This window comes from Trichomonascus vanleenenianus (genome assembly GCF_965637985.1).
Source record: "Trichomonascus vanleenenianus strain CLIB 3782 genome assembly, contig: TRVA0_045S, whole genome shotgun sequence".
NCBI lineage: Eukaryota > Fungi > Ascomycota > Dipodascomycetes > Dipodascales > Trichomonascaceae > Blastobotrys > Blastobotrys vanleenenianus.
The window spans coordinates 80,732-105,386 of NW_027481842.1; the positions used below are offsets into that span (position 1 = coordinate 80,732).

Below are 24,655 nucleotides of genomic sequence, written 5' to 3' on the forward strand. Positions count from 1 at the left end.
CTTGATGACTTCTGTTTGCATAGTTGTAATGGCCTAGGTTATAGTCCTTGAATTTGCATGACATTCTCAATTAAGCGTTCTCAGTGAGGCGTACTTGTTTATCCTCAATTGTTATCATCGGGATATCCTAAAGCGATATTAATTGGATATTAATTGGTATCAGCGAGATATCCTACAATGATATTAACTAATATTAACTGGATATCTCGATTGGTATTACAACTGGTATTAAGGATACCCTCAAATCATATTATTTAGATCCGTTGGAATGAATATCCTCACAGATAATATCCGGATACTCTCAATTGGATATATCGAATTTGTCGTCGAATAGAAGAAGTGCCGAAGTGCCCGAAGCATCGATCTACTTTCTTCGGGTTCTCTTTCGCTTCATATTATCCCAATTTCCACCCAAGAATCCACCACAAAAACTGAAATAAATGCATTTCAACCAGGCAGTAAGTGAAAATGATAATTCAAAAGTGAAAAATTGCTAATCTCGAAGGTCAATGGAGCGAGGGCCGGAATATTTATCCACCCAGAGCCGAGATGAGGCTCACCTGTGCGATGAGATGATCGGTCGACCGATATTGCATGAACCCTCCGATACCCGCCGCCCTGCATGCCCAGTAATCCGCACCATTCTGAGATATCCTCAAAGCCCTGGGGAAGGAGCGGGCCGTGCGTGCGCGCCAAGGGGACTCAACCTCCTGCGGGGTGAAATTTTCATGCCGCTAATAGGAGACACCCCCAGTCCTTTTCTTCTTTCCTTTCACTCCATCACACATCCACCTGTTTTACGACCTTACTAATTATTTACTATTTATTATCATGAAGTACATTCACTCCACAGAGAACCTCAATGTCCCAGAGGGCGTCCACCTCGAAATCAAGGCCCGAGTTGTGACCGTTACTGGTCCACGGGGCACCCTGACCAAGGACCTGAAGCACATTGACGTTGCCTTCTCCAAGGTCAGCGAACGACTGGTTAAGGTACACGTTCACCACGGTGACCGAAAGCACGTTGCTACTCTCAAGACTGTCAAGTCGCTCATTCACAACATGATTGTCGGTGTCACCAAGGGCTATCAGTACAAGCTGCGATACGTCTATGCCCATTTCCCAATCAACGTTGTCATCAATGACGGCGGTAAGACTGTCGAGATCCGAAACTTCTTGGGTGAGAAGCGAGTTCGAACCATCCATGTTCTTGACGGCGTCACCGCCGAAATTTCCAAGGCTCAGAAGGATGAGCTCCTTATTACTGGTAACTCTCTGGAGAACGTTTCCCAGTCTGCCGCCGACATCCAGCAGATTTGCCGAGTCCGAAACAAGGATATTCGAAAGTTCTTGGATGGTATTTATGTTTCTGAGCGAAACGTGCTTGGAGACGAGTAAAAAGCTATATAATAATTTGAAGCTATGTCTTGGCTCAAATCAAGACACTGGTATCGAGAAGGCTCGTACCTTGAAAACTTTAAATCGCTGTCTGTCATCGTAAACGTCACAGTAGTTTTGTTAACTAATTGTCATGGACAATTAGGCCTATGTAGCGAACAATTGTTATACTTGGTAGCAGTTGGCTGTTAAGTAGTGTATTCCAGTTGGAAAATGAATGGATTTATCTTGTTATGTGTTGATCATATTGCATTGAGAGGAAGTTCTTAATGTGTTGATCGTGATGCTATTGTATTGCGAAGTTCTGGATGTGCATCAAGTCATACGATAGTAATGATTGAATGGATTCATTTTCTCATGTGTTTTCTTCATGATGCTATTTTATTGAGAAGTTGTCAATAATGTGAAATATGTATTAATTCATAATGAAAATCCAAATAAGTATACAAATAACTGGTCTATGCCTGTATAAATTACCAAACCTGCTTAAGACCCAGGATGGAAGTGATGAGACCACACAAGCCGACAATTCCATCGTCAAGGTCGACAATCTTCAATGCCGAGGTTGGAATGGACAGGTCGAGAACGTCCCAGACGAACTGCTTAGTAGCAGCACACTTGTCGGCCTTGACCTTCTTAAGGCTGTCGCCGTCCTTCTCGGATTCCTGGGAGAGAGCAATCTCCTGCGCCCGAGCAGTCTGGTACTTTCGGGCGCTGTTGACCAAGCCGAACAGAAGGCCCGCCATCCAGAACCGGTACGCAATTCGCTGGATCTTCCCGAACCGGTCGGCGGTGAATGGCCGCACCTTGGCCATGTGGACCCACATAACGGTGTCCAGGGCCATGTAGCCCATGTACCCAATCTGTCGGCCAATAGTAGTGAGTCTAAGGATTGGGTCGATAGTCTGGTTGCCGCAGGCGGCAGCTGCAAGCTTAAAGTGGCCCAGCGGCTTTCCCACTCGGAAGAGCTTTCTACTGAGAGCCACCTGCTGCTGCAGAGTCTTCCAGAACAGAACAGCCTTCTTGGAGTAGCCCTGTCGGTACAGGTAAAAGGCGAAGAATCGCGACCAGTACTGCACGACTCGAAGCAACTTCTCTCGGCCGATGGTTCGGTCGAGCAGCTTGAGAGTTCGCTGGAAAGTAGGGTGCTCAGCGACGCAGGACATCTTAATCTTTTGAAGAGAGAGAGACCAATTTACGAAGAGTGGTAGTCCTGTGGTGAAGTTCTTGACTCCTCGGGCGTAATCGGTTATGCGGGGTACCGAGGATCGGACTGCCTGTTGGGAAACGGCGGATAAACGGAACGTGATTCATAAACTGACTGCCATCATTATTGCTTCAGTTCATCTGGGTTTTTGGCCTTCGAAGGGCTGAGAATGATTTGTTAGACCTTATTTCTATGAACAATGTTTTGTCCTTTAGCCATTTTCGGAGTTAGCTGAAAACCGGGCTTGCATTTCTGCACAGCTAAATCATGGCTGTAGAACGATGTTTCGCTTATTGCCGTAGGGTGACCGTTTGATCCTATAATGAAAATGTTGTTAATTCGGGACTCTGCAATTGATTAATTCGAGAATTCTGTGATATCTTGGTGCAGACTTCATTGGATCGTACTTGGTATTTAGGAAAATCTACGGTATTTTGCGCTTTACCATGTAAAATTGCCAGTCCATTAAACTGATACGATAACAATCCATTCTACAATTGTCTATAACTCTAATGGATGATAATTCAAATAAAAATAACTTTTGTGAATGAATATAATGTATCGGTTATTCAAGAAGAAAGATGAGGTTAATGTTTGGTACTCTACATGGCTCAGAAATACAGTAAACAAGTGTACAGTACCTGGTACCACGATTGATCCAAGGATATATAGTACCGGTAAATCTACCCATATAAATAGGAGCTTGTAAAAATTACACTATTCTCATTTTAGTTGGGTAAATTAATTCATTGCGTGCTTCAATGATAGCAATTGCCCGTATACCTGTCAGCATAGTGAAGGAGTTTCCTTAGAATATCCATGGTATTGCCGGTAACTGCCAATTGAATGGATTTAAATATGACAAGAATATGAAGCCTCAAATAGTGAAATAACGGTGACAATTTCAGATGTTCCCTGAAGGCTGATTCAGTCTGGGCATCCCTTTCGTGATGCATGTCTTAAGAGGCTTTTTGTTACAGTTCGTTGCAAATTACCAAGGTGTTACTAACTTCTGTTGCAACGTGTAACAAAATTCCCAACGAGCCTGTTGGAACGCGTAACAAACTCCCACATTTCCTCGAAGCTACGCTACGGTAAACTCCAGTTGATACCAGGTTACCTCCGCGAAGCGGAGCCACGGGGGTCTGGGGGCTGGCCCCCAGAAGACACATAGCACCAGTACTAAACTAAGATGGCATTCTGCCCTCATGTACCACAGCCACCATGGGTGGTGCATCGCCATAGTGCGGCTGCGACCCACCCCCTGACATTGGGGTGTGAAGCATTTCGACCACGTTGGGACAAGCATGAACCACGACGGCATGGCGGAACAGAGCGAGACGCCGTTTGAGGCGGCCATCAAGGCATGGTCCGAGGTGAACATCTCTGCACTCCAGAAGAGCCTGGACGATGAAGGCCTCAAGATGATCGAGCACCAGAAGAGCTCTGTGGGTAGCCGTAAAGAGCTGGCAACGCGCACCAAGGCGTTCAAGAAGCTGCCGGACGAGGATAAGCTCTCCGAGATCAAGAGCCTTCTCAAGCTGTACCAGGGTGAGATTGACAGCCTGACCAACCGGAGTAAGTTCGCCGAGACGAGCTTCCTCAACGTTTACAAGGCGCTCTCTGAGGCGCCCGATCCTAAGCCACTGCTCGAGGCATCGGTGGACTCTGTACTGTCAGCGAGCGAAGTGTCGCGTCTGAGCGAGGAGAACGCACGATTGACTGAGCAGGTATCGCGGTATGCTGACTACGACAATGTCAAGGCAAAATTGCTCAAGGTTGAGCAACAGTCGATTGAGAACGCGCAGGCAAAGGTCAAAGCTAAAGAAAGCGAGATGAAGGCATTGATGGACGAGAAGGAGCGTAGCTGGAGGCTGCGTGAGGAGGAGATGACCAAGCAGATTGAGGAGCTGCGGGCTGCGCACGAAGTTAAGGAGGCTCAGATGTCGCAGAATACCAAGGAAGAGGACAATGATGGGCGCATTGCCGAGCTGGAGCTGGTGGCACGAGACCTGGAGAGAGCCAATGGCCGGGTGTGGGAGATGGAGAAACGAAATCTCGAGTTGCGTGCTGAGGTTGAGGCTGCCAAATCGGGCGCCAGGGAGGCCGATGCGCGCCAGGAGCTCGAGAAGAAGATTAGCGATTTAGAAGGCGAGAACGTTATTCTAGCAGCGCGAATTGAGGCAGCGCGGACAGGAAGCGAACAGAATGCTGCCGAGAGCACCAAGAGGATCGCGTCTCTCGAGCGAGAGGTGGGTCTCAAGACCCAGGAGCTTAGCTCTGCGCGCCAGAAGCTGCAGAAACAGAAGGACTACGAAGAGATCAAGCGGGAGCTGGATATTCTCAAGTCAATTGAGTTCTCTGTGGCCGATGATGACGATGATGATAATGATGACAATGACGAAAATGATAATGAAAAGAAGAAGCTCGAGAAGATGTTGCTGGTGCGAAACAAGAAGCTCAATTCCGACCTAACGGTACTGCGGGTCAAGAACACGGAGCTGAAACACGAATTAGAGGAGTGTCGAGAACAGATAAGAGCTTCGCAAGCGGACCTGGAGGCTACGAAGCACTTGAACCAGAAACTAGAAGAGGATCTTACAACGCTGCAAAACAACGACGGTGGTATGTCTCTCGTGTCTGGATGGGGGAAAGCTAGTCGTGTGTCGCCCACTCAATCCATCATTGGCGGCCGGGGTAGTGTCAGCAGTGCTACTGGAGGTGGTTCCACGGACAACTCGATTCTACCCATTATCACCCAGCAGCGTGACCGGTTTAGAGCGCGCAACGCTGAATTGGAGCAGGAACTGCGAAAGAACTGGCAATTGGTGACGAACCTGCGTAAAGAGCTGGAGACAGTCAAGAAGGACAACGTCGACTTATACGAGAAGACGCGGTACGCCAATGCGTTCAGACGCGGTGGACAACTAGAGGCGAACGCCGAGGAACGATACCGAAGCGTCTACGAAGACACCATCTCGCCATTCCAGAAGTTCAAGGGCCGCGAGACGGAACGGGCGCTCTCCCGGATGGGTCCGTTTGAGCGCGTCGCATACCAATTCACGCGCATAATTCTGGCCAGCCGGCTCAGCAGAAACCTGTTCATGGTCTACTGCCTAGCCCTGCACATCCTCGTCATGATTGTCGTGATGTACGGCGTTGGCTCGGCGCCAGTGGCCACGGAAGTCATCCACCACACCTCCAACACTATAATCAGCGAGGCAGGCGAAGCGCTAGGAGAGAAGCTCGTCGAGCCAAACGTCTAATAAACGCTCCAATGCTTCTCAACTTATTTCGAGGGCCAGCCCTCGAGCTCCCGTAGCTGGGGGCCAGCCCCCAGAAAACAATTGAGGTTACTACAAGTCCTCCGCGAAGCGGAGCCCCAGGGGGGTTTGGGGGGACTGGTCCCCCCAAGGTACAGTGAGGTGGGGTCCGTGATATTGCATTTGTGTGCAATAATATACATCTCTTTTTATATTAAATTAGACTTTTTAGGCAGCGGTGAGTCGCTTCTGAGCAACGACACGGCCCTGCTGTCGAGCGTTGAGTCGGGCAACTGGCTTCTCCAAGGACTTGGAGACCTCCTCGTCGGCCTCAGTGAGGATGATCTCAATGTGGCATGGGCTGGACTGGTATGGGTTGATTCGACCGTGGGCTCTGTAGGTTCGTCGTCGCTGTTTTGGGGCCTGGTTGACCTGGATGTGCTTGATGACGAGCTTCTCGGTGTCGAGGCCCTTGGTGTCAGCGTTGGCCTGGGCGTTCTTGAGCAAGTCAGAAACGAACTTGACAGACTTGACTGGCCATCGAGCCTTGGTGACGCCAAACTCCTTGCCCTGGGCGGTTCGGCCAATGGAGCCAGCGTGCTGTCGGAATGGAATGGCTCGCTTCTTCTCAGAGACAGCCTCGAGGTAGGCAAGGGCCTTGGTCAACTGCCAGCCCTTGATGGCGGCAGCAGTCTCCTGCGTGTTCTTGAAAGAAACTCGCAGGTAGGAACCTCGAGAGGAAGCAGACTTAGCTGGGTTCACAGGGGTGGTGCTGTATCGGGTCATTTTCTTCTCTACCGGGTGTCGAGGTTGTCGAAAATGGGTGAAAAAGTCGTGATAATTTTTCGGTGTGGATGTCTGTCCTTGCGCACCACCACCACCGGTGCCCTCCCCAGGCTCTCGCTGGCGTTCTCGTATTTCTTTTTTGTTTTTCCCTTTCCTCCCAACGACGCGCCGGCAGCGTTTCCGTCCCGGTACTCTTCATTCCATTGTTTTCTGCGAGCGCCGCAGCAGTTGGGAGTTCACCACCAAAGTGACTGTGTTTCTCCAGGGTTGTGCCCTAACAATTGGCCATTTCCCAATAGGGCGCCCCCTTCGGCGAGCCCTAAAGCCTCCCAACCCGTGCGGCTCGTCGACCGGACAACCATCCATTACATAATTGCACGCGTGCCGGCTTAGGTCAGCGATAAGACACTAGGTGCGGCTCATGGTGAGACATCTGAAAAATTTCTACACCCAGCTAGCCCCAAGATAAAAAAAAAAATACAATCTCCATCGTTCAACATACGAATCGCTCTTTCTCCCTAAAGGACTTTTCATATATACCCCCGGAGGAAATAAAAAATGGCGTTTTCAAGAGGTGGTGCTAGAGGCGGTTCGCGAGGAGGCCGAGGTGGATTTGGCGGCGGCCGTGGCGGTGGCCGAGGAGGATTTGGCGGCGACCGTGGTGGCAGCCGTGGTGGATTTGGTGGTGGCGGCCGTGGTGGTGGCCGTGGTGGATTTGGTGGTGCTGGTGGACGAGGCGGCCCACGAGGTGGTGGACGAGGTGCTCCACGAGGCGGCCCACGAGGTGGTGCCCGAGGTGGCCGAGGTGGCGCCCGAGGTGGTGCCAAGGTCGTTGTCGAGCCACATCGACACGCCGGCATCTTTGTCGCGCGAGGCAAGGAGGATCTGCTGCTGACCAAGAACTCGACTCCAGGCGAGTCTGTGTACGGCGAGAAGCGAATCTCCGTTGACGTTCCAGGCGCCAACCAGGACGAGGCGGCCACCAAGGTCGAGTATAGAGTGTGGAATCCGTTCCGATCGAAGTTGGCTGCCGGTGTGCTCGGTGGTCTGGACAACATTTACATTGCCCCGGGCAAGAAGGTGCTCTACCTGGGTGCTGCCTCCGGTACCTCTGTGTCGCACGTTTCCGACATTGTCGGTCCAGAGGGCATTGTGTACGCTGTTGAGTTTTCGCATCGATCGGGCCGAGACCTGATCTCCATGGCCAAGAAGCGACCTAACGTTATTCCAATCATTGAGGATGCCCGACACCCACAGAAGTACCGAATGCTGGTCTCCATGGTTGACGCCGTGTTTGCTGACGTTGCCCAGCCGGACCAGGCCCGAATCATTGCCTACAACTCGCACCTGTTCCTCAAGGACCAGGGTGGTGTTATCATTTCCATCAAGGCCAACTGTATCGACTCGACCGTTGAGGCCGAGACCGTGTTTGCCCGAGAGGTGCAGAAGCTGCGAGAAGAACGAATCAAGCCAAAAGAACAGCTCACCCTGGAGCCGTACGAGCGAGACCACTGTATCGTCGTCGGCCAGTACAACCGATCCGCCTAATGTGTTTTTTTAATATTTTCTGTCTGCGTTTTGTCTGCGTGTAAATTATATATATATATCTATATACTATCTATTGACCGTAACGTGTTGTCTATCTCATTTTTGTGAAATCTGCAAGATTAGCACAATCAGCTATCCGCTTATTATCTCTCTAGCAGCCCCGCTATTGGTAGTACTGTATGTATTTGGGACGGGGCCAATTTAACTAATTCGTGTACTATAGCGTGGTTGCACAAAGTGGCGCGACGAACATTATGGAATTGGTTTCGATAGTCGTGCCAAGTATATGCTAGACCTCACCGATGCTAAAGGCAATAGTTTGGAAAGGCACCGCGTTACATGATATATGGAAATTCTAATGGCGTGTGAGAAACTAACATCGCATTATATGTGCCCGGGCTATTAGTCGGCAGATTTTTGGGGGATATGCACTCTTTGGAACTCTTCCCGTCCTATTACATGTGTCAGCAAAACTCTATGGATAATAGATGACCAATTTTGCTCGGTTGAATGAATTCAGCACTAATTGGGTTGATTTAAATGATTGACTACCGGTAAGTTTAACTCCCATTGAATTTTAGATGTTTACATACTCCTCCCCAGAGAGCATTCTACATGGGCAAATGGGAAATACCAGATAGATAGTTTAAACCGGAACCAATTTTGTCTGAGAAAGGGACTTGCAATTACCATTTCAGGTGAAAGCGCGTGTAATACATATTTATCTTGTCTAAAAGCGCGTCTCCCTCCATGCATATAGTACATGAATGCGCATTGCCTGACGCTCGCGCTCTACCTACAGAGGGGTACACTTCACTTTCAACAGGCCTGTAATATTTATATCTGGTATTTTTGAGCTTGAACTTACTGATCCGAATTAAGTCGTTGAAGCTATAATGCCTTCGCTTGAAGATCTTCCAACTGAAATCTTTGATGATATGCTGAGCTACTTTACTGGTCGCGAGCTCAGAGATTCACGCTTGGTAAACAGGAAATTTCGCGATGCGATTGACGACAAAATTTGGAGAAGCATAGAAATTAGTTTCGAGGCCAAAAATATCATTATTAGTAACGTGTTTGGCAAATTCCGGAACCCATTGGACCATGCCGTTACTCTTCATGATGCTGCTGTTAATAGCTGGAATAACCAGTCTGGTTTACTCGCTCAAGGTAGAGCTTCCGGTCAAGATACTAATAGCTCCTTTGGTCAAACTAGGCACTTCGGTACAGATACTAGTAGATCCTTTGGTCAAGCTAGTCTCTTCGGTCAAGGTAACGCCTTCGGTCAAGGTAACGCCCTCACTCAAAGTAAGGCACCCGCTCAACAGCTTGTAGGCATATTTAAGAAGTATGAAGCAGCACTCGATTATTTTGCCAGTCTCTATGGAGCTCGTTTTAAAACAGTAACCATAGATGAGAGATGCTCCCCGGATTCCGAGGAATATACTAAAGTAATCCTTGAGAAACTACGCCCAAAGGCAACTAACATAAGTGCATTGCATTTGATACTTTCCTACACAGTATTATTGGATGACCTACCGGTAATTCAGGGCGCACATTATACGCTAGAGATACGTGGACGGACGGGGGAACGGGTATCCTCTATCATTGATAAGGTATACCACAAAGAATGTGGGAAGCTGGATGTTATTATACCAGATGTGGTGCCAGTATCAAGTTTGCCATACTCTTTGTTCATGGGTTATGGCGACACAATAAAAACACTACGCTTGGACATCAATGATGCTGACGCGGTTGTCCGCTTGAACAATTTCATGGAGTTTTGTGTTAATCTGGAAACGCTTGGCCTTATTGTGAGCGAGGAACTAGAGCTACCGCAGGATTCGGTGGTAGAGCTGCCCGATTCGGTGAGAGTCCTAGACTTCCCTACCTCCGCCAGTACTCCTGGACTGACTATAAATGCACGCGGATTGGAATCGTTTAAGATAGACTTCAATACCCTACCCAATGCAGGGACATTGAATTTAACGGTAAATCGCCTCGCCTTGGTTAATTGCGCTGGAGCAAGTGATAGCCAAATCGCCAAGACTAACACAATTGAGTTCCAAGGCATTTTGGAGATCGATACTATGAATGTCAAGGAGGTGATTCGTTTTACTCCTGTTATTAAACGGGCTAAAAGTTCATTATGTCTATGGGACGATGAGCCTGACACGTTCGGCAAAGGTCCAGATTATATGAGCAGCTATATTGAGTGGTTCAAGGCTCTGCGGGATACTCTATACCCCATTAAAAACGTTCTTATCAAACTTCCATTACTATCGCCACAGAAACTGAAGAAACTAATTAGTAGCCATATCTGCCCTGCTATGCCGAATCTAGTACAGCTTCGCTTCAAGCAGGACGTAAAGCAGCTTTCCAGCGTCGTCAATCTGGAGAGGCTGTATCCATTCTTGAAACAGCATAATACTTCAAGTTACGTGGTTGCTCATGTGGAATCCAACATTTTGCAAGAACTGAAGAAGGAGGCATCTTGTAATGGTGAAAACTAGGGCAAATTTGGGTCTCCTTACTTAGGAAGGGCTGAATAGAGATATTCATGTTGATATCAGTTCTCTGGCTGTAATGGGGCATCCAATTCTATTTTCTCACCACAGCTTAAGCGGCCGCCATGTCCATTCACATGGCATATCTACAATAATTCCAGTGTCTTTACATGGCGCGAAATTTTTTGAGTGATTGTCTTTCTTAGTTATCTATTCTTATTCATAAACGGTATAGCACCGGGCTATTCATGACCCAATAGCCGATAATACCGCTTTCTCGCGAGGCGGTACACGGAGAGTCCTCTGAATATTGATCGCTGTAACGGATGCAGTAGAAGTTGCTTCGTCATAACTTCATGATTGTAACCTTAATTATATTACCTTTTGGCCAGCTACCGTGTACATTGCGCTCCATGAAATCCATTTGTATTACTATCTTGCTCTGAAACGCAGCAGAAACCCACAAGAGGCTTGTTGTCCCCGGCGATTGGTCGGCAGCTTTCTTGGTATTAGCGCAAACTGGACATCCCTCCAGCATTTACGTACCAGTGACCAAACGCACAATTTCAAGCACATTGACTAATTTTAGCTAATTGAGTAACTTTAGCTCTTTCTGAATACTGTACTCTCGTCAAGTCGAATCTAATTAAGTCCACGTAGGCTAATGGGAATAACATACATAGTTCAAATTTGGAACTCATCATCTTGTCAGAGAAATGTACTTACAATTACATGTAAACATGTATCATATACCAAGAAGCTCGTTTTTCCCGAGCGTACAAGCTGTAGGCATTTCCTCAGATGATGCACGGGTTTAAGTTTAATTTGTATTGCCCCGACGTTTGCGGTCTAACCTAAGGCAACTCTGGCTCCCTGGGGATGCTCCCATTAGACAACAAACATATATTTGATAGCTCACTAACATAATCCGAATTGAACGACACTGGAGATACAATACCATGCTCTCGCTTGAAGATCTACCAATTGATATCTTTGATAAAATACTGAGCTACTTTACTGGTCGCGAGCTCAGATACTCGCGCTTGGTAAACCAGAGATTTCGCCATGTGATTGACGACAAAATTTGGAAAAGCATGGAGATTAGTTTTGAGGGCGAAAATATCATTATTCGTAATGACTTTGCAAAATTCCGGAATCCATTGAACGCTACTAATTACCGGTACATGTATACCGGGATTGTTTATCCTGTTTCTTCAGTTGGTACACGGAATGCTTACTATGGTAGTGCAACCAATGGTCAATGTATATTAGTCGGATTTACAAAGTACGAAGAGGCACTGGATTACTTTGCAGACCGCTATGGGTCTCGGATTAAAGCGGTGACGATAGACCAGACATGCTCTCCAAATACCGGGGATTATGGTAAAGTAATCCTTGAGAAACTACGTCCAAAGGCAATTAACATAAATAAATTGCATCTGATAGCTTCCTACCCTCTATTACCGGATGAGTGGCCGGTAATTCAAGGCGCATATTATACGCTAGAGATACGTGGACGGACGGGGGAACTGGTATCATCAATGATTGATAAGGTATACCACAAAGAATGTGGGAAGCTGGATGTTATAATAGCAGATGCGGTGCCGGTATCAAGTTTGCCACACACTTTATTCATGAGTTATGGCGACACGATAAGAACACTACGCTTGGAGATCAATGATGCTGACGCGCTTGTCCGCTTGAACAATTTCCTGGAGTTTTGTGTTAACCTAGAAACACTTGGCCTTATTGTGAGTGAGGAGATAAAACCACGGCAGGGTTCGGTGGTAGAGCTGCCCGATTCGGTGAGGGTCCTTGACTTCCCCATTTCCGCCGATACACCTGGACTGACTATAACTGCACGCGGATTGGAATCGTTTGAAATAGACTTCAGTACCCTATCCGATGCAGTAAAATTGAATTTGACGGTAAATCGCCTCGTCTTGGTTCATTGTTCTTCAGCATGTGAGAACCAAATCACCAAAATTCAGTCAATTGTGTTCCAAGACATGTTAGAGATGGATACCATGGATGTTAAGAAGCTGAGCCGTTTTATTACTGTTATTAGACGGGTAAAAGGTTCATTATGTCTATGGGATGATGATCCTGAGTCGTTCGGTAAAGGCCCGGATTATATGAGCAGTTATATTGAGTGGTTCAAGGCTATGCGGTATATTATATATCTCATATTGAAGGCATTGCTCTAATGCTTCCATTCTTGCCGCGACACAAATTGAAGCAGCTTATTACTAGACATATCTTCGCTGATATGCCGAATTTAGTGCATCTTGACTTCAAGCAGGACTTAAAGCAGCCTTCCGGCACAGTCAATCTGGAGAGGCAGTACCCTTTTTTGAGAAGGCGCATGGATGGAGATTTCTCGGTGGGTTACTTAGATTATAGCGATTTGGAAGAACTAGAGGAGGAATGGTGAATTTGGATCTGCATACTTAGGAAGGCCAAAATAAAGATATATTGTTTCGTATTGATGACCCGTTCGGTTGCTGCAATGGAGCATCCAATTCTCCAATTCAGGGGTAACGCGAAGGCTATAACATATCTACAGCTACTCCAGTGCTTTTTAAGAAGCTGGGCAACCGCAGCCCGAGTAATTGTCTTCATTAATTACCGGTATCAACTACCGGTAATACCATTTAAAGCACTAAGGTCTTGACTCCCATGTACCGTCGGCTTTTGGCGATTGCAACCTTCTTCTGAATACTGTTTTCTACGCGAATCACGGATCCAGCAGTTGCATCATGTGGACTTGTAACTTGTAACCTACGCTTTAAGGCCCACCAACCATAATATACCAAAAACATAGAATCTAACTTGACCTATTATAGCTTTGAATCGCAGCTGCACCCCCCACAGGGCGCTATACAATACACTGTTCCGGTAGTCTATTCGGGTGCAACTCTACATTATGGTATAATGATGATGGACAACTCCCAACATTAGCAGGGACAATCTCATCATCACGATCCAAGGAAAAATGCGGATGGGCAATAGAGGGCGCATTCTGGCGGCCGGGTTGCTGGCGGGTAGCAGCGTGAGTGCCGTGTTCACATGCGAGGTGAATCTTGACGGCGCCCAGTACGACCTGAGAGGACTCAAGGGCAACCACATGGTGACGGTGTCGCGAGACACGCCTCCCAGCACGACCAACACGACATGGTACGTCAACCCGTGCGGCAAGATCGACCTAGAGAACAGCAAGTGCCCGCAGGGCAGCCAGGTGTGCGGCATTCAAACGGTATACCTCCCCGACAACGATAAAGGCGTCATCACGGAGATCATTCCTGTGGCGGGCGACTTTGGCGACCGGTCATCCGGCGTCTCTACTTCTAAGCGCGACAAGGGTGACGGTGTCCGTGTAGATCTGACGGATGGCGTATGGGGCAAGAACGAGCATCTTAAGGCATCAATTGAGTTTGTGTGCGACAAGGACAAGGGCGTAGGCAACTTGGAGTTTGTCCAATGGGACGGCCAAACCGCTGCCTTCAAGTGGGTTTCCAGCGCAGCCTGCAAGCTCACTAGCCGAGATGACGATAAGCCGAAAGACGGGGACGACAAGCCCAAAGACGACAAACCCAAAGAGGACAAGCCCAAAGAGGACAAGCCGAAAGACGACAAGAAGCCCGAGGAGGGCAAGGAGCCCCAGGATGAGAGCGCGTCGTGGGGGTTCTTCACGTGGTCGTTTATTCTGTTCGTCCTCGCTGTAGCATTTTACGTAATTGGCAGCGCGTGGGTCAACTACAACCGGTACGGCTTGTCCGGGGTTGACATGCTGCCGCACTCCTCTACGGTCCGGGAGCTGCCCTATCTCCTGCGCGATCTTGTCAATAAGATCATTGGCACCTTTGCCGGGTCGAGTAGAGGGGGCTACAGTGCTGTGTAAACATGAATTATGATCTTTGTTACTTTATTACATTCAAAAAGCGGAGTATATTCGAGGGCCAGCCCTCGAGCTCCCGTAGCTGGGGGCCAGCCCCCAGACCCCCGCGAAACAATTGAGGTCCCTCCGCGAAGCGGAGCCCCTGGGGGTCTGGGGGACTGGTCCCCCAGTAACTACTAGAGTGTATTCGAGGTTCCATTGGATCAGTATCTAGGAGTAGCGTACATTGAATGAATTTAGGAATAGCTTACATTAGATCAGTTTTGACAAGCTTCATTGGATCAATTCAGTTATCAGGCTAGTGTCGAGTGACTTTAGATTCATTATTTCGTGTCGGATTACTTTAGATTCATGACCTCGTATAGAATAACCCTTTGAATGCATAATCTCGTGGAGAATTACTCTTTGGACTCTTCAATTCATGATGTGTCGAATTAGTTACGCTTCATGATCTCGTTAATAGCGTTGGCCACGTTCTTGTGCGTCGTTTCCAGATAGGTCTCTTTCTTCTCCAATGCCTTGATCTGCTCCTGGACAGCGGCCCGCTCCTGCTGCACCTGGACTGTATGCTCCTTCATGCTCGTCTTCATGAACATCTTGCCCACGCCGGTCCACACGTGATCCACCTTCTGCTTCTCTAGCTCGCTTTCCATAGCCTGGGACAGCTTGAGCTCTCTCGTCTTGGCAGCTATCTGACCCCGCACCACCGCCAATTCCTGCTTCGACTGAACATACTTCTGCTCAATCTCGTTGAACGCTTGCTGCATTTGCGACATTTTTTCTCTCCTTCTTGGGTCGGAAACGAATATTACGGGATTTTGGCTTGTCGTCGACGGGGTTCGAAAGCGATGATCCCAAAACCTCCCTCCGACGTGAAAAATCTGAAATATCACCGGCTGGCTGATTAATCATGAACGTTCGAAGTGTGAGCTGGGCCGCTCGATCGGCCAGAAACGCTTTCTTCCAAGCTAGAAGAGGCTATGCCATAGAGACGAACCAGCTTAACGAGACTAACCGGGCCGAGAAGACGATGGAGAAGTTCTGGACGACCGTTGGGGTCAAGGCCCACGACGACGGGTACGCCGTGGCCCTCGATAACAAGCCGATTCGAACCTCGCTGGGGCTTCCTCTGGTTGTTCCATCCAAGACTCTGGCGCATCTTGTGGCCCAGGAGTGGTCCGTCATCCCGACCTCCAAGATCAGACCGCATGCCCTGCCACTGACCGGCCTGGCTGCCCGAGGCGTAGATCTTAAGCACGGCAACCAGGGCGTTGAGGAGAAGGCCAAGATCTACGAGCATCTTCTGCCGTACTTGGATACTGACACGCTTCTGGTGTTCTCGCCATTTGACGAGTGCGAAGGCCACCTGCGGAAGGACCAGGATGTCAAGTACTGGCCGGTCATCGAGGAGGCTCAGGCCTTCTGGGGGGTCCAACTGTCCCATCTGGACTCGGAGAAGCAGCTCTACGGCAACTACCAGTCTGAAAAGACCAAGAATGTCGTCACCGAGTGGATCAGGGCCCTGGACACGTTCCAGCTGGCGTCGCTGGAGAAGGCTACTATGTCGGGGAAGAGTCTCATTGCGGGCATGAATATTATTAGAAACCGTCTCACTGTGGACGAAATCTCTGATCTGGTCAGCCTTGAGGTCATCCACCAGGCCAAGTTTTGGGGTGAGGTCGAGGACACATACGACGTTAACCATGCTGATATCCGACGAAACCTGGGGAGTGCCTATATCGTTTCCCAGACCAGCCGATTGTAAATATTTATCTGTACATATATATCATTCCCATTCCTTCATCCCGATATTTGATATAAATAGCTTTGCTTCGATAGCAAACACCCTCCGCGTAGCGGAGCCTCAGGGGGGTTTGGGGGGACTGGTCCCCCCATGAATCTCCTCTGCTGAATGACTGGAGGGCCAGCCCCCAAACCCCCATGGTTCCGCTTGGCGGAGATCAATCCTTCAATGTTTGGCATAATCTACAAGTCAACATAGTATAGCCATTTCATCTGTCATCATTACTCATTATCATAAATTACTCGCTGGTTAAAAGTTCGTTAACAAATCGGGCTTCCTTGTCGCCCCTGAACTGAAGCATGTAGCTGACCTCAGTAGCACCATCGCCCGTCTCTCGTCGCATGCCAATCCCAACCTTGCCAACTCGCTGGAAACAGATTGGAGACATAACCTGGTCAAACAACACTTGACCGGCCGTCTTCTCCTCCATCGAGCGAACCTGGACCCGCTTCTTCGTAGCCCCGCCCGCCGAGAAAACGCTCAACTTCACTCGCATCTCGGAAGCCCACACGCCAAAGTCTTTCGTGTACCAGTTACACTTGAGATTGTTTAAAAGGAGCAACTGGTTGTGGACGTCCTCGGTAGGAAAAAGATTAGGCAGCCCCGGCGCAGCGGCACTGATAGACGCTAGGCTCGACTCACTCGAGTTCATGCTGGGCGTCCCACCGTACAAGACCGGCTGCTGGCTCTTGATCTCCCGCTGCGCGACCTTAACGGCATCGTGGAATTTCTCACCTTCCCCGGCGCTTCGCAGCCTGAACATGGTGATGTGGTTTGTCGTCTGGATCTGGACGTCGAGAGCAGTAGACTTGCGCACTTCGTGCTCAGGCTGCAGGTACATTTCCATATCAATTGGCCCCTCCTCTTCTACAGAGGCAGTAATAACCCCACCTTCACTGCTCACAGTCACCTCGACAAATACTTCATTGTCAAGCAAAGAGTTCCACCCTTGATTTGCCCACTTGAGCACGTAGGCGTTTCCGCGGAATATAGACAACCGCCCAACGCTCATGGCGCTATCCAAGTCGCAGAATGTCACCGTTTTGGGTTTCTTGAGGTTGGTCGATGACAGCTTCTCGCCCAGCTTATTCGCTGGAGAGTCCATTGGCGTCGTCATGTCGGACACATCCGACCTTGTAGAAGTTGACTTGGGCAGCGATTTGTAGCTATCGGACGAGTTGAATTCTCTGGTCCCTGGCTCGACAGTTGCATTGTTATTATTGATGCACACGGCAGTACCCACAGAGCTCTGGCTCTGGTTGTACGTCTCGAACCGCATCACCGTCGCAGTCGCCATAGTAGTCGCCCCTGGAATTGGAGAGTCTACCTCGGATATTATTGACGACGATATGCTAGCTGGGCTAGCAGCCTCCAAAGGTCGCTGAGCTTCATGGTCTGGCCTTTTCTCTTCCTCCTGATTAGTCTCTTCATCAATAACTTCCGCGGTAAACGACCGCTCGGGCTTCTCGACGATCTTAAAGTCTGGCTGCTGGTTGCTCGCCTTGTTGGACTTGAACTTCAGAGTCAGGCTCCTAAGCCCACCGGACACTTTCCGAATAAACTTGGGCTTGTGCTTTTTGCCCGATGATGCTTCATCGTCAGAATCGTCAAGGAAAACTGGACTATTGAGCGCGGGGAAGCTCTTAGACGCGTCCCGCGGAGAATGACGGTTCAACTCAGGAGTCGTTGACACAGAAGGATTCTCGAGCGGCACAGTTTCGAATTCCGAGCTTAGTTTCTTCGTATGTGATTCTGGAGTCACTGATCTGTGCTCGTTTATCTCTAATGGTCTAGGCAGTGGGATTCTTGGAGGCGGCCTGGCAGGTGGTGGTGGGTATATCGACGGCAGAGCACGTTCTCGTTCGGTTGGTGGCTGCTGGTGTCGGAATGGCTCAGGAGTCGCCTCGGTTAGCATGATCTGGGGTCGGACAAAATTATCTGGCGTCTTCATCAATGGTACCAATAAGTTATTATTGCTCTGGCTCAACGGAGTAAGGCACTCAACTGCCTTGTAGGCCTCCGCAGTCAGGGCGGTTTCGTTAGTAGCATTAGCTTGGTCCTGCTCATCGTCCTCTTCGATTATCGAGACTTCGGGAGTCGGAAGGTAAGAAATTGCTTTCGATGACAAGTCCAATTGAACCTGTGGCGTCGCGTCCCCATCGTTCCCCGGGAGAGACAACATTGGAGAGAATGTCAGCTCCGGAGAAAGCCTCGTGATGACTTCGCTGTACCTCTTGCTATCGCTTCGCGGATTGAGCTCCGGCTTAGACCACGGGTCGGCCACGGCATGCTGCTCACTAACAAGCTGGTCCTCAACATCATGTTCCGATGGCTCACTAGCAAAATGTTCCTCGACATCATGCTCCGATGGCGAGGATTCCGGACGCAAGCAGAATGAGAGAGTTGTATCCGGTACTGGCGAGACAAACGACTTGAGTTCGTCCTCAATCGAGAATTCGGGCGTATCAAAGTCGTCTTCGAGCGATCCAAACTTGATGCCGAGCCCTTCGACCTTGGATTCCATCTCCGGCAGGAATTGTAGAGAGGATGGAAACTCGTTATCTGGTGACAGAGGTGGAGAAGGATAAGCCTCCTGGATGTGAGACTCTGCACCGGCTGTGATGCTGCTGAAATGAGGCGTGGGCGGGTTATCAATGTCACGGCCATTCCGGGGAGAAGCGACGACAGCGGCGGGAGAGTTTGCGACTGCTCGTGGATCCAGTGTATTCAGTGTGGAACAAAACAGCTGACTCAATTTGTGCTGCCAGTCTTGGAACTCATTGTTATTCATGACGCACTCTTGGTCATTGACTATTCGTTCAAGAGCAATGACCTTGGGCCTGTCGCAGAGGCACCGACACTCCAGCTGGATGGTGATAATCGTAGACCCATTGTGGTCGTAATCCAAGTCCTCTGCTAAAAATGGCGGGAATATTAGCTCATTGTCTGAGCACAGTGCCAGGGCCGATGGTTCACCATTCTCGCTTCCGAGGAAAAGAGCCTCAACTTTGAGTGGAGGCCAGTTCGCGGCGGGGTGGGTCAGCGTCATGGCAAAGTAGGCCCTCTTGAGCACTTTTCCATGCTCCTTATCGGTGAGGAAGCTAGTATGGCATGGCTCTAACGAACTAAAATGTCGTGTAACGGCGCGGTGTGTGTCAGAGTTAGACTCGGAGACAGATGTATGTGCGACTGCTAGTAGCGAGTCTGACTTGAGAGACGCCTGACTAGCTAGGCGTTGGATGAGCCCTTTAGTGGCCCGAAAGGACCCTGGATACACCGTTGCAACCTCACCGTATTGCTCGAGTCGTTTGAGAGGTGCTTTAATAAGCTCTGCCTTGTTGGCAATCATTCTTGAAGGCAGAAGCTCCACCTGCGCAATATAGAGGGTATAGACACAGGCGTATCTGGCAAACTACATAAACACGAGAAAATGTTAGCTACGCGCAATTCATAGGCATGTAAAGGAGAACTTACCCAGGACTCGAATGCCGGCATGGACTCAAGACGAGATTTGATGCTGTACGCGTCTATCAGCTGGCCTATTGTCCGATTAACCTGACGATGTTCGACAATGTGCCATAACTGCTCAAGCAGTTCAACATATTCGCTACTAGAGCTCGATAGCTCTTTCAGCGCAGGTACAGTATTCATACTGGTATATATGGTTTAGTATTTTCAAAAGGAATGGACGATGGGGGATTGTTTCTAAGATATAAAGTCCAAAAGGGCCGGTTAACCTACTATTTTAGAAAGGGCCTACCAGATCTACTCGAAAACCAAGCGCTTGGTAATAACCGCACCTAGATCCTACTTTCAGGAATGGGAACGACCAGGGAATTCGTACAACAAGGAAAAAATGTCCCCCCTCAGTACAAGACCAAGATACGCCAAAAGTTAGTATATGTACAGGTATAAAAAATAACAAAATTCACGAATGGCAGAAGTTTCGGGGCGAATCTCTTGGAGATGCTACCTCGACGCCTTTTATATATGGTTGCACATAAAACCTCATGTGAGAAGAGCGCACCGACCTGTTGATATCTCATTTCAGTTCCCTTTTAGCATGAATCACGCATCTCCCGTCATTCCTTGTGTTTCTCTTTGGTTCAGTGACTTCAAGATCTCGATAAGCGGCCTCTAGACTGCAGATCGGCACCCTCCGCCGCACATATGAGCCCCACGACGCGCCCAACATGGTAATTCTCGTCGGTGATCAAGGGGCTGTCACTGCCGACCCCTGTGAGAAAAGAATGTACGAGGAGGTGGTGAACTCCAAGGATAACGGAGCCACCATCTCGGTCCATAATTTTCGGAAAGAGAACAAAAGGTATTAATTAAGCTACTACACTGTACTATTCCAAGATAAAAAAAGATGGAAGACAGACAGACAAACATGCAGAAACAACGGCCGTTCGTAGGAGGCTCCGAAATTAAAGATGTCTGCGCGGTATCGTATTGATGCGCACAAACTTTCTCATGCTCTCCACTATACTACTGTAATGTATAACTGTTGTAATCTACCCGGTAGCCTATCATTTCACCCGATAGTACGTATTACTGTAAGTCATTCGACAATCCCACGCGAGGGGCTAGATCCTTTTGAGCAATTCTTGCGTTCTAACTACGGTCATGTATTGTACTGTATTGTGGGCCATTGCCTCCTTAAATTCTTGAGCCTTTTGATCGTGAGACAGCGACGTAAGGGGCGGTAGTGGCAGCCATATCCCCCCACCTTCCCCCTCTTGCCCCCAGAACCACTCCCGCGAAGCCACTTTCGGCGAGTGACGCGTAACGTCGCCGTCAAATCCTTTTCTTTCGAATAGAGGTCTCCTTAATTGAGAGCTTATGCAATTGAAATTTATACGCGTCGCGCGCGCGCGTATTAAGGTACATTAATTGACTAGAACTTGGTGCCGCGCGCCAGTCGACAGTTTGAACGTTATCACCACGATATGCTGTTGTGCATGAAATCCTTCGTAAAGACATATATTACCTCGTAATATGAGTATAGAACCTGAAGCCCCGGAGGTAAACCACCTCTCATCTTCTCTAACATCACTTAAGATGTCTATGACAGAAACTACCGAAGCGCTAGCTAGCAACAGTGGAGACAGAAACCGTATACTCGAGGCAGAGCTGGAACAAGTGCGACAAGTCAATGATGTCATGGAGGGGGTTATTGAGTCGATAGAAACGGCAGAATTGAATCTTGGGACAGTGCTGCAAACTGCGAAAAATGCTGACAAGCTTCTAGACATGTGGATTAAGATCATGTCACAAACAGAGCACACTCAGAAACTACTGTTCACTCCGCAGTGGCAGGGGTCTACCAAAGATGACGAACTACAGCATGAGCGAGAGATAATACTTGCGCAAAAACGAGAACAGCAAAGGCTTGAACAGGAAAGAAAACGCAAAGAGGAAGAGCTTCGTGCCAAGAAGGCTCAGGAAGCTGCCGAACGGAAAAAGCAGCGGGACGAGATTATGCGGAGGAGAGTATACGGCCGCCGCGCAACAACAGTGCCTAGGCCAGCACCAGCATCATCATCATCATCATCGACATCCTTACGAACGAATGCTACTGCCAGTAATAGCGCCACGAATGGGACTGGAAGGTTACGCCAACCCACTGCGACTACTGGAATTAAGAGGGCTGCTAATGGTTCAAGGAGGGTATGATCGTTATGACAGAATTTGCATTATATATATTTAATGTCACCGATCATGCTTTGTATTACATTTTCAGGCCATTTAAACGTTTTGCTACATAATGGCAATGCTAATACCGCAAACCTGTGTATCTATGTGTATGTTTTAACTATGGTGATAATATTTAATCAGAAGGCCGCTAAGTAAATTGTAACCAAATGTGGCAATATCGGGGCAATTGCATGAACATAGCTGGTATGATATATACCGTAGTCGGGGAATTACGAGATGTAAGATAGATATTTTCATGATATTACGGTATGAAATCAACTAAAGTTATTGGTATTCGATTGTTGCTAACATCGCTTATTTGGTAGTTGGTATGTCATGCTACAAGTACCTGATTAGCTCACTTTTTATCTTGAAGAAGTTTTCAAATCAATTGTTGCAACCATCGTTTTTTGTAGCTGGTATCTCATGATACAGGTAACCTAAATACCTCGCTTTTAATTCTGATGATAATTTAAATTTATCTTTTTCCATAGGACTTGCACTCATAAGGAATTGTTAGTATCATTACAAACTTCGCGTGACGATTATAATATCCTGAGATATGCGCATGTCAATTAAACCTCGTGAATGCGCGTTATGCATTTTTATAAACCTGCTGCCAGATTTTTTTATTTAAGAATGGCCATAGGCATTATATATCTATAAATATGACAATTTCACCAGACAGAATCACGCTCAAATTAATTTGTTGATGCATCTACCTGGTACCATCTTTGTAGTTATCAAAAGTGCTGCAACATATCCCGTGTCGCGTGTGGTGTTTACCTTTCGCGCGCTGAAAAGTAGTGAAACTCCTCACCACGAAAAACAACCCCCCCTTTTAGCAGAAGTAAACAAACGTGAAGAAAATAGCATTTCTAATCTACGTAGAGTAATACCCTTGTAAAGACTAGTAGAATGAGAGAAATTGTGTCTATCCAGTGCGGTCAGGCCGGCAACCAGGTCTCGACGGCATTCTGGAATACTATTATCGGCGAGCATGGACTGGATCGCGAGGGACGGCTGACGACCGACGATAGCATGGCTACCGAGCGGGTGGACGTGTTCTTCTCGGAGGCTTCGAACAGGAAGTACGTCCCACGTGCAGTCGCCGTCGACCTCGAGCCAGCAACGCTGGACAACATTCGTAGCGGACCCCTGGGGCACATTTATCGCCCTGATAACCTGATTTCCGGAGAGAGCGGTGCTGCCAACAACTGGGCCAAGGGCTTCTACACAGAGGGAGCTGAGCTCATGGAGACCGTCATGGACGCTGTGAGACGAGAGGCTGAACAGGCCGACTCTCTGCAAGGCTTCCAGGTCGCTCACTCTCTCGGTGGTGGTACTGGCTCTGGTCTCGGTACCCTGCTGCTGACACGAATTAAAGAAGAGTACCCGGACAGAATGCTTTCCACTTACTCGGTCCTGCCTTCTCCACGGGTCTCTGACACTATCACTGAGCCGTACAATGCTGTTTTGTCCTTCCACCAACTTGTGGAGTACGCTGATGCGACGTACTGTCTCGATAACGAGGCGCTGTATGATATCTGCACCAAGACGCTGAGAATCCCATCGCCCGGTTACAACGAACTGAATCAGCTCATTGCAATGGTCATGTCCGGCGTTACGACCTGTCTTCGATACCCTGGCCAGCTCAATGGCGACTTGCGAAAGCTCGCAGTTAACCTTGTTCCGTTCCCACGACTCCACTTCTTCACTGCTGGCTTCGCACCACTGTTCGCTCAGAATACCCGGGCCTACCACAATCTGTCGGTGCCAGAGCTTACCCAACAGCTGTTTAGCCCGAGCAACGTTATGGCTGCTTGCAACCCGTACCATGGACGATACCTCACCATCTCGACCATCTTCCGCGGCAAGGTCTCCATGAAGGAAGTCGAGGACTCAATTTATGCTGCCAAGACCAAGTACGCGCCTTACTTTGTCGAGTGGATTCCTAACAACGTGCAGATCTCGGTGTGCAATGTGCCACCAAAGGGTCTCGACAGATCTGCGACCTTCATTGCAAACTCTACAGCTGTCCAGGAGCTGTTTACGCGAACAGCTTCGCAGTTTTCGGCTATGTTCAAGCGAAGGGCTTTCCTGCATTCTTACCTCAACGAGGGTATGGAGCAGGTTGAGTTCACTGAGGCCGAGTCTAACCTCAATGATTTGATCTCGGAGTACCAGCAGTACCAGGATGCTACTGCAGACGACGAGGAGGAGATTTATGGGGAGTATGAGGACGAGGCTTATAATGAGGAGCTGCCTGCTGATGATGATGAATTGCCAATGGAGTAGAGGGTACGTAACTTTATTTGTCTTTTTTTGGGTACGGGTGTATTATTTAATGGATATTTAACATTATTGGTATATCTTTTTTAATGTAGCCCCGGCTATGTGTAAATTTTTATTCTGGTCTTGGTATTCATTCATTGGAATCTTATGCTGCGAGCTGATGCACGAGTTTTTTGCTATTGGTCCGTTAACAAGTTGCTTAAGTGAAGAGTTGGTGGTCATTTTGAAATTGTTATTCTCGCTTAAATT

General features: G+C 48.4%; 13 protein-coding genes across 13 annotated transcripts; 9 read left to right on the forward strand and 4 right to left on the reverse strand.

Moving 5' to 3' along the window:
- Window positions 1–831: 831 nt before the first annotated feature.
- RPL9B (large ribosomal subunit protein uL6B) lies at window positions 832–1,398 on the forward strand (the record flags this gene model as incomplete). Its single annotated transcript, XM_076686877.1, has 1 exon — window positions 832–1,398. One exon carries the CDS (start codon window positions 832–834, stop codon window positions 1,396–1,398), a length of 567 nt encoding a protein of 188 aa, XP_076538913.1.
- A 473-nt stretch (window positions 1,399–1,871) lies between these two features.
- On the reverse strand, window positions 1,872–2,564 carry PEX11 (PEX11 family protein; the record flags this gene model as incomplete). The annotated part of the gene is made up of 1 exon (XM_076686878.1): window positions 1,872–2,564. One exon carries the CDS (start codon window positions 2,562–2,564, stop codon window positions 1,872–1,874), a length of 693 nt encoding a protein of 230 aa, XP_076538914.1.
- Window positions 2,565–3,912: 1,348 nt separating this feature from the next.
- COY1 (CCAAT displacement transcription factor COY1) lies at window positions 3,913–5,871 on the forward strand (the record flags this gene model as incomplete). The annotated part of the gene is made up of 1 exon (XM_076686879.1): window positions 3,913–5,871. One exon carries the CDS (start codon window positions 3,913–3,915, stop codon window positions 5,869–5,871), a length of 1,959 nt encoding a protein of 652 aa, XP_076538915.1.
- Window positions 5,872–6,096: 225 nt separating this feature from the next.
- RPL17B (60S ribosomal protein uL22 RPL17B) lies at window positions 6,097–6,654 on the reverse strand (the record flags this gene model as incomplete). Its single annotated transcript, XM_076686880.1, has 1 exon — window positions 6,097–6,654. The coding sequence occupies one exon, from the start codon at window positions 6,652–6,654 to the stop codon at window positions 6,097–6,099; it is 558 nt and encodes a 185-aa protein (XP_076538916.1).
- Window positions 6,655–7,212: 558 nt separating this feature from the next.
- Window positions 7,213–8,202, forward strand: NOP1 (rRNA methyltransferase NOP1; the record flags this gene model as incomplete). Its single annotated transcript, XM_076686881.1, has 1 exon — window positions 7,213–8,202. The coding sequence occupies one exon, from the start codon at window positions 7,213–7,215 to the stop codon at window positions 8,200–8,202; it is 990 nt and encodes a 329-aa protein (XP_076538917.1).
- An 896-nt stretch (window positions 8,203–9,098) lies between these two features.
- On the forward strand, window positions 9,099–10,715 carry TRVA0_045S01112 (uncharacterized protein; the record flags this gene model as incomplete). The annotated part of the gene is made up of 1 exon (XM_076686882.1): window positions 9,099–10,715. One exon carries the CDS (start codon window positions 9,099–9,101, stop codon window positions 10,713–10,715), a length of 1,617 nt encoding a protein of 538 aa, XP_076538918.1.
- A 953-nt stretch (window positions 10,716–11,668) lies between these two features.
- Window positions 11,669–12,916, forward strand: TRVA0_045S01134 (F-box protein; the record flags this gene model as incomplete). Its single annotated transcript, XM_076686883.1, has 1 exon — window positions 11,669–12,916. The coding sequence occupies one exon, from the start codon at window positions 11,669–11,671 to the stop codon at window positions 12,914–12,916; it is 1,248 nt and encodes a 415-aa protein (XP_076538919.1).
- Window positions 12,917–13,704: 788 nt separating this feature from the next.
- Window positions 13,705–14,610, forward strand: ATG27 (Atg27p; the record flags this gene model as incomplete). Its single annotated transcript, XM_076686884.1, has 1 exon — window positions 13,705–14,610. One exon carries the CDS (start codon window positions 13,705–13,707, stop codon window positions 14,608–14,610), a length of 906 nt encoding a protein of 301 aa, XP_076538920.1.
- A 431-nt stretch (window positions 14,611–15,041) lies between these two features.
- On the reverse strand, window positions 15,042–15,374 carry PFD1 (prefoldin subunit 1; the record flags this gene model as incomplete). The annotated part of the gene is made up of 1 exon (XM_076686885.1): window positions 15,042–15,374. One exon carries the CDS (start codon window positions 15,372–15,374, stop codon window positions 15,042–15,044), a length of 333 nt encoding a protein of 110 aa, XP_076538921.1.
- Window positions 15,375–15,517: 143 nt separating this feature from the next.
- Window positions 15,518–16,372, forward strand: ATP12 (ATP synthase complex assembly protein ATP12; the record flags this gene model as incomplete). Its single annotated transcript, XM_076686886.1, has 1 exon — window positions 15,518–16,372. The coding sequence occupies one exon, from the start codon at window positions 15,518–15,520 to the stop codon at window positions 16,370–16,372; it is 855 nt and encodes a 284-aa protein (XP_076538922.1).
- Window positions 16,373–16,649: 277 nt separating this feature from the next.
- On the reverse strand, window positions 16,650–20,062 carry TRVA0_045S01222 (uncharacterized protein; the record flags this gene model as incomplete). The annotated part of the gene is made up of 2 exons (XM_076686887.1): window positions 16,650–19,823; window positions 19,886–20,062. The coding sequence occupies 2 exons, from the start codon at window positions 20,060–20,062 to the stop codon at window positions 16,650–16,652; spliced, it is 3,351 nt and encodes a 1,116-aa protein (XP_076538923.1).
- Window positions 20,063–21,412: 1,350 nt separating this feature from the next.
- TRVA0_045S01244 (DASH complex subunit DUO1) lies at window positions 21,413–22,090 on the forward strand (the record flags this gene model as incomplete). Its single annotated transcript, XM_076686888.1, has 1 exon — window positions 21,413–22,090. The coding sequence occupies one exon, from the start codon at window positions 21,413–21,415 to the stop codon at window positions 22,088–22,090; it is 678 nt and encodes a 225-aa protein (XP_076538924.1).
- A 939-nt stretch (window positions 22,091–23,029) lies between these two features.
- Window positions 23,030–24,409, forward strand: TUB2 (tubulin beta chain; the record flags this gene model as incomplete). Its single annotated transcript, XM_076686889.1, has 1 exon — window positions 23,030–24,409. One exon carries the CDS (start codon window positions 23,030–23,032, stop codon window positions 24,407–24,409), a length of 1,380 nt encoding a protein of 459 aa, XP_076538925.1.
- Between the last annotated feature and the right edge of the window lie 246 nt (window positions 24,410–24,655).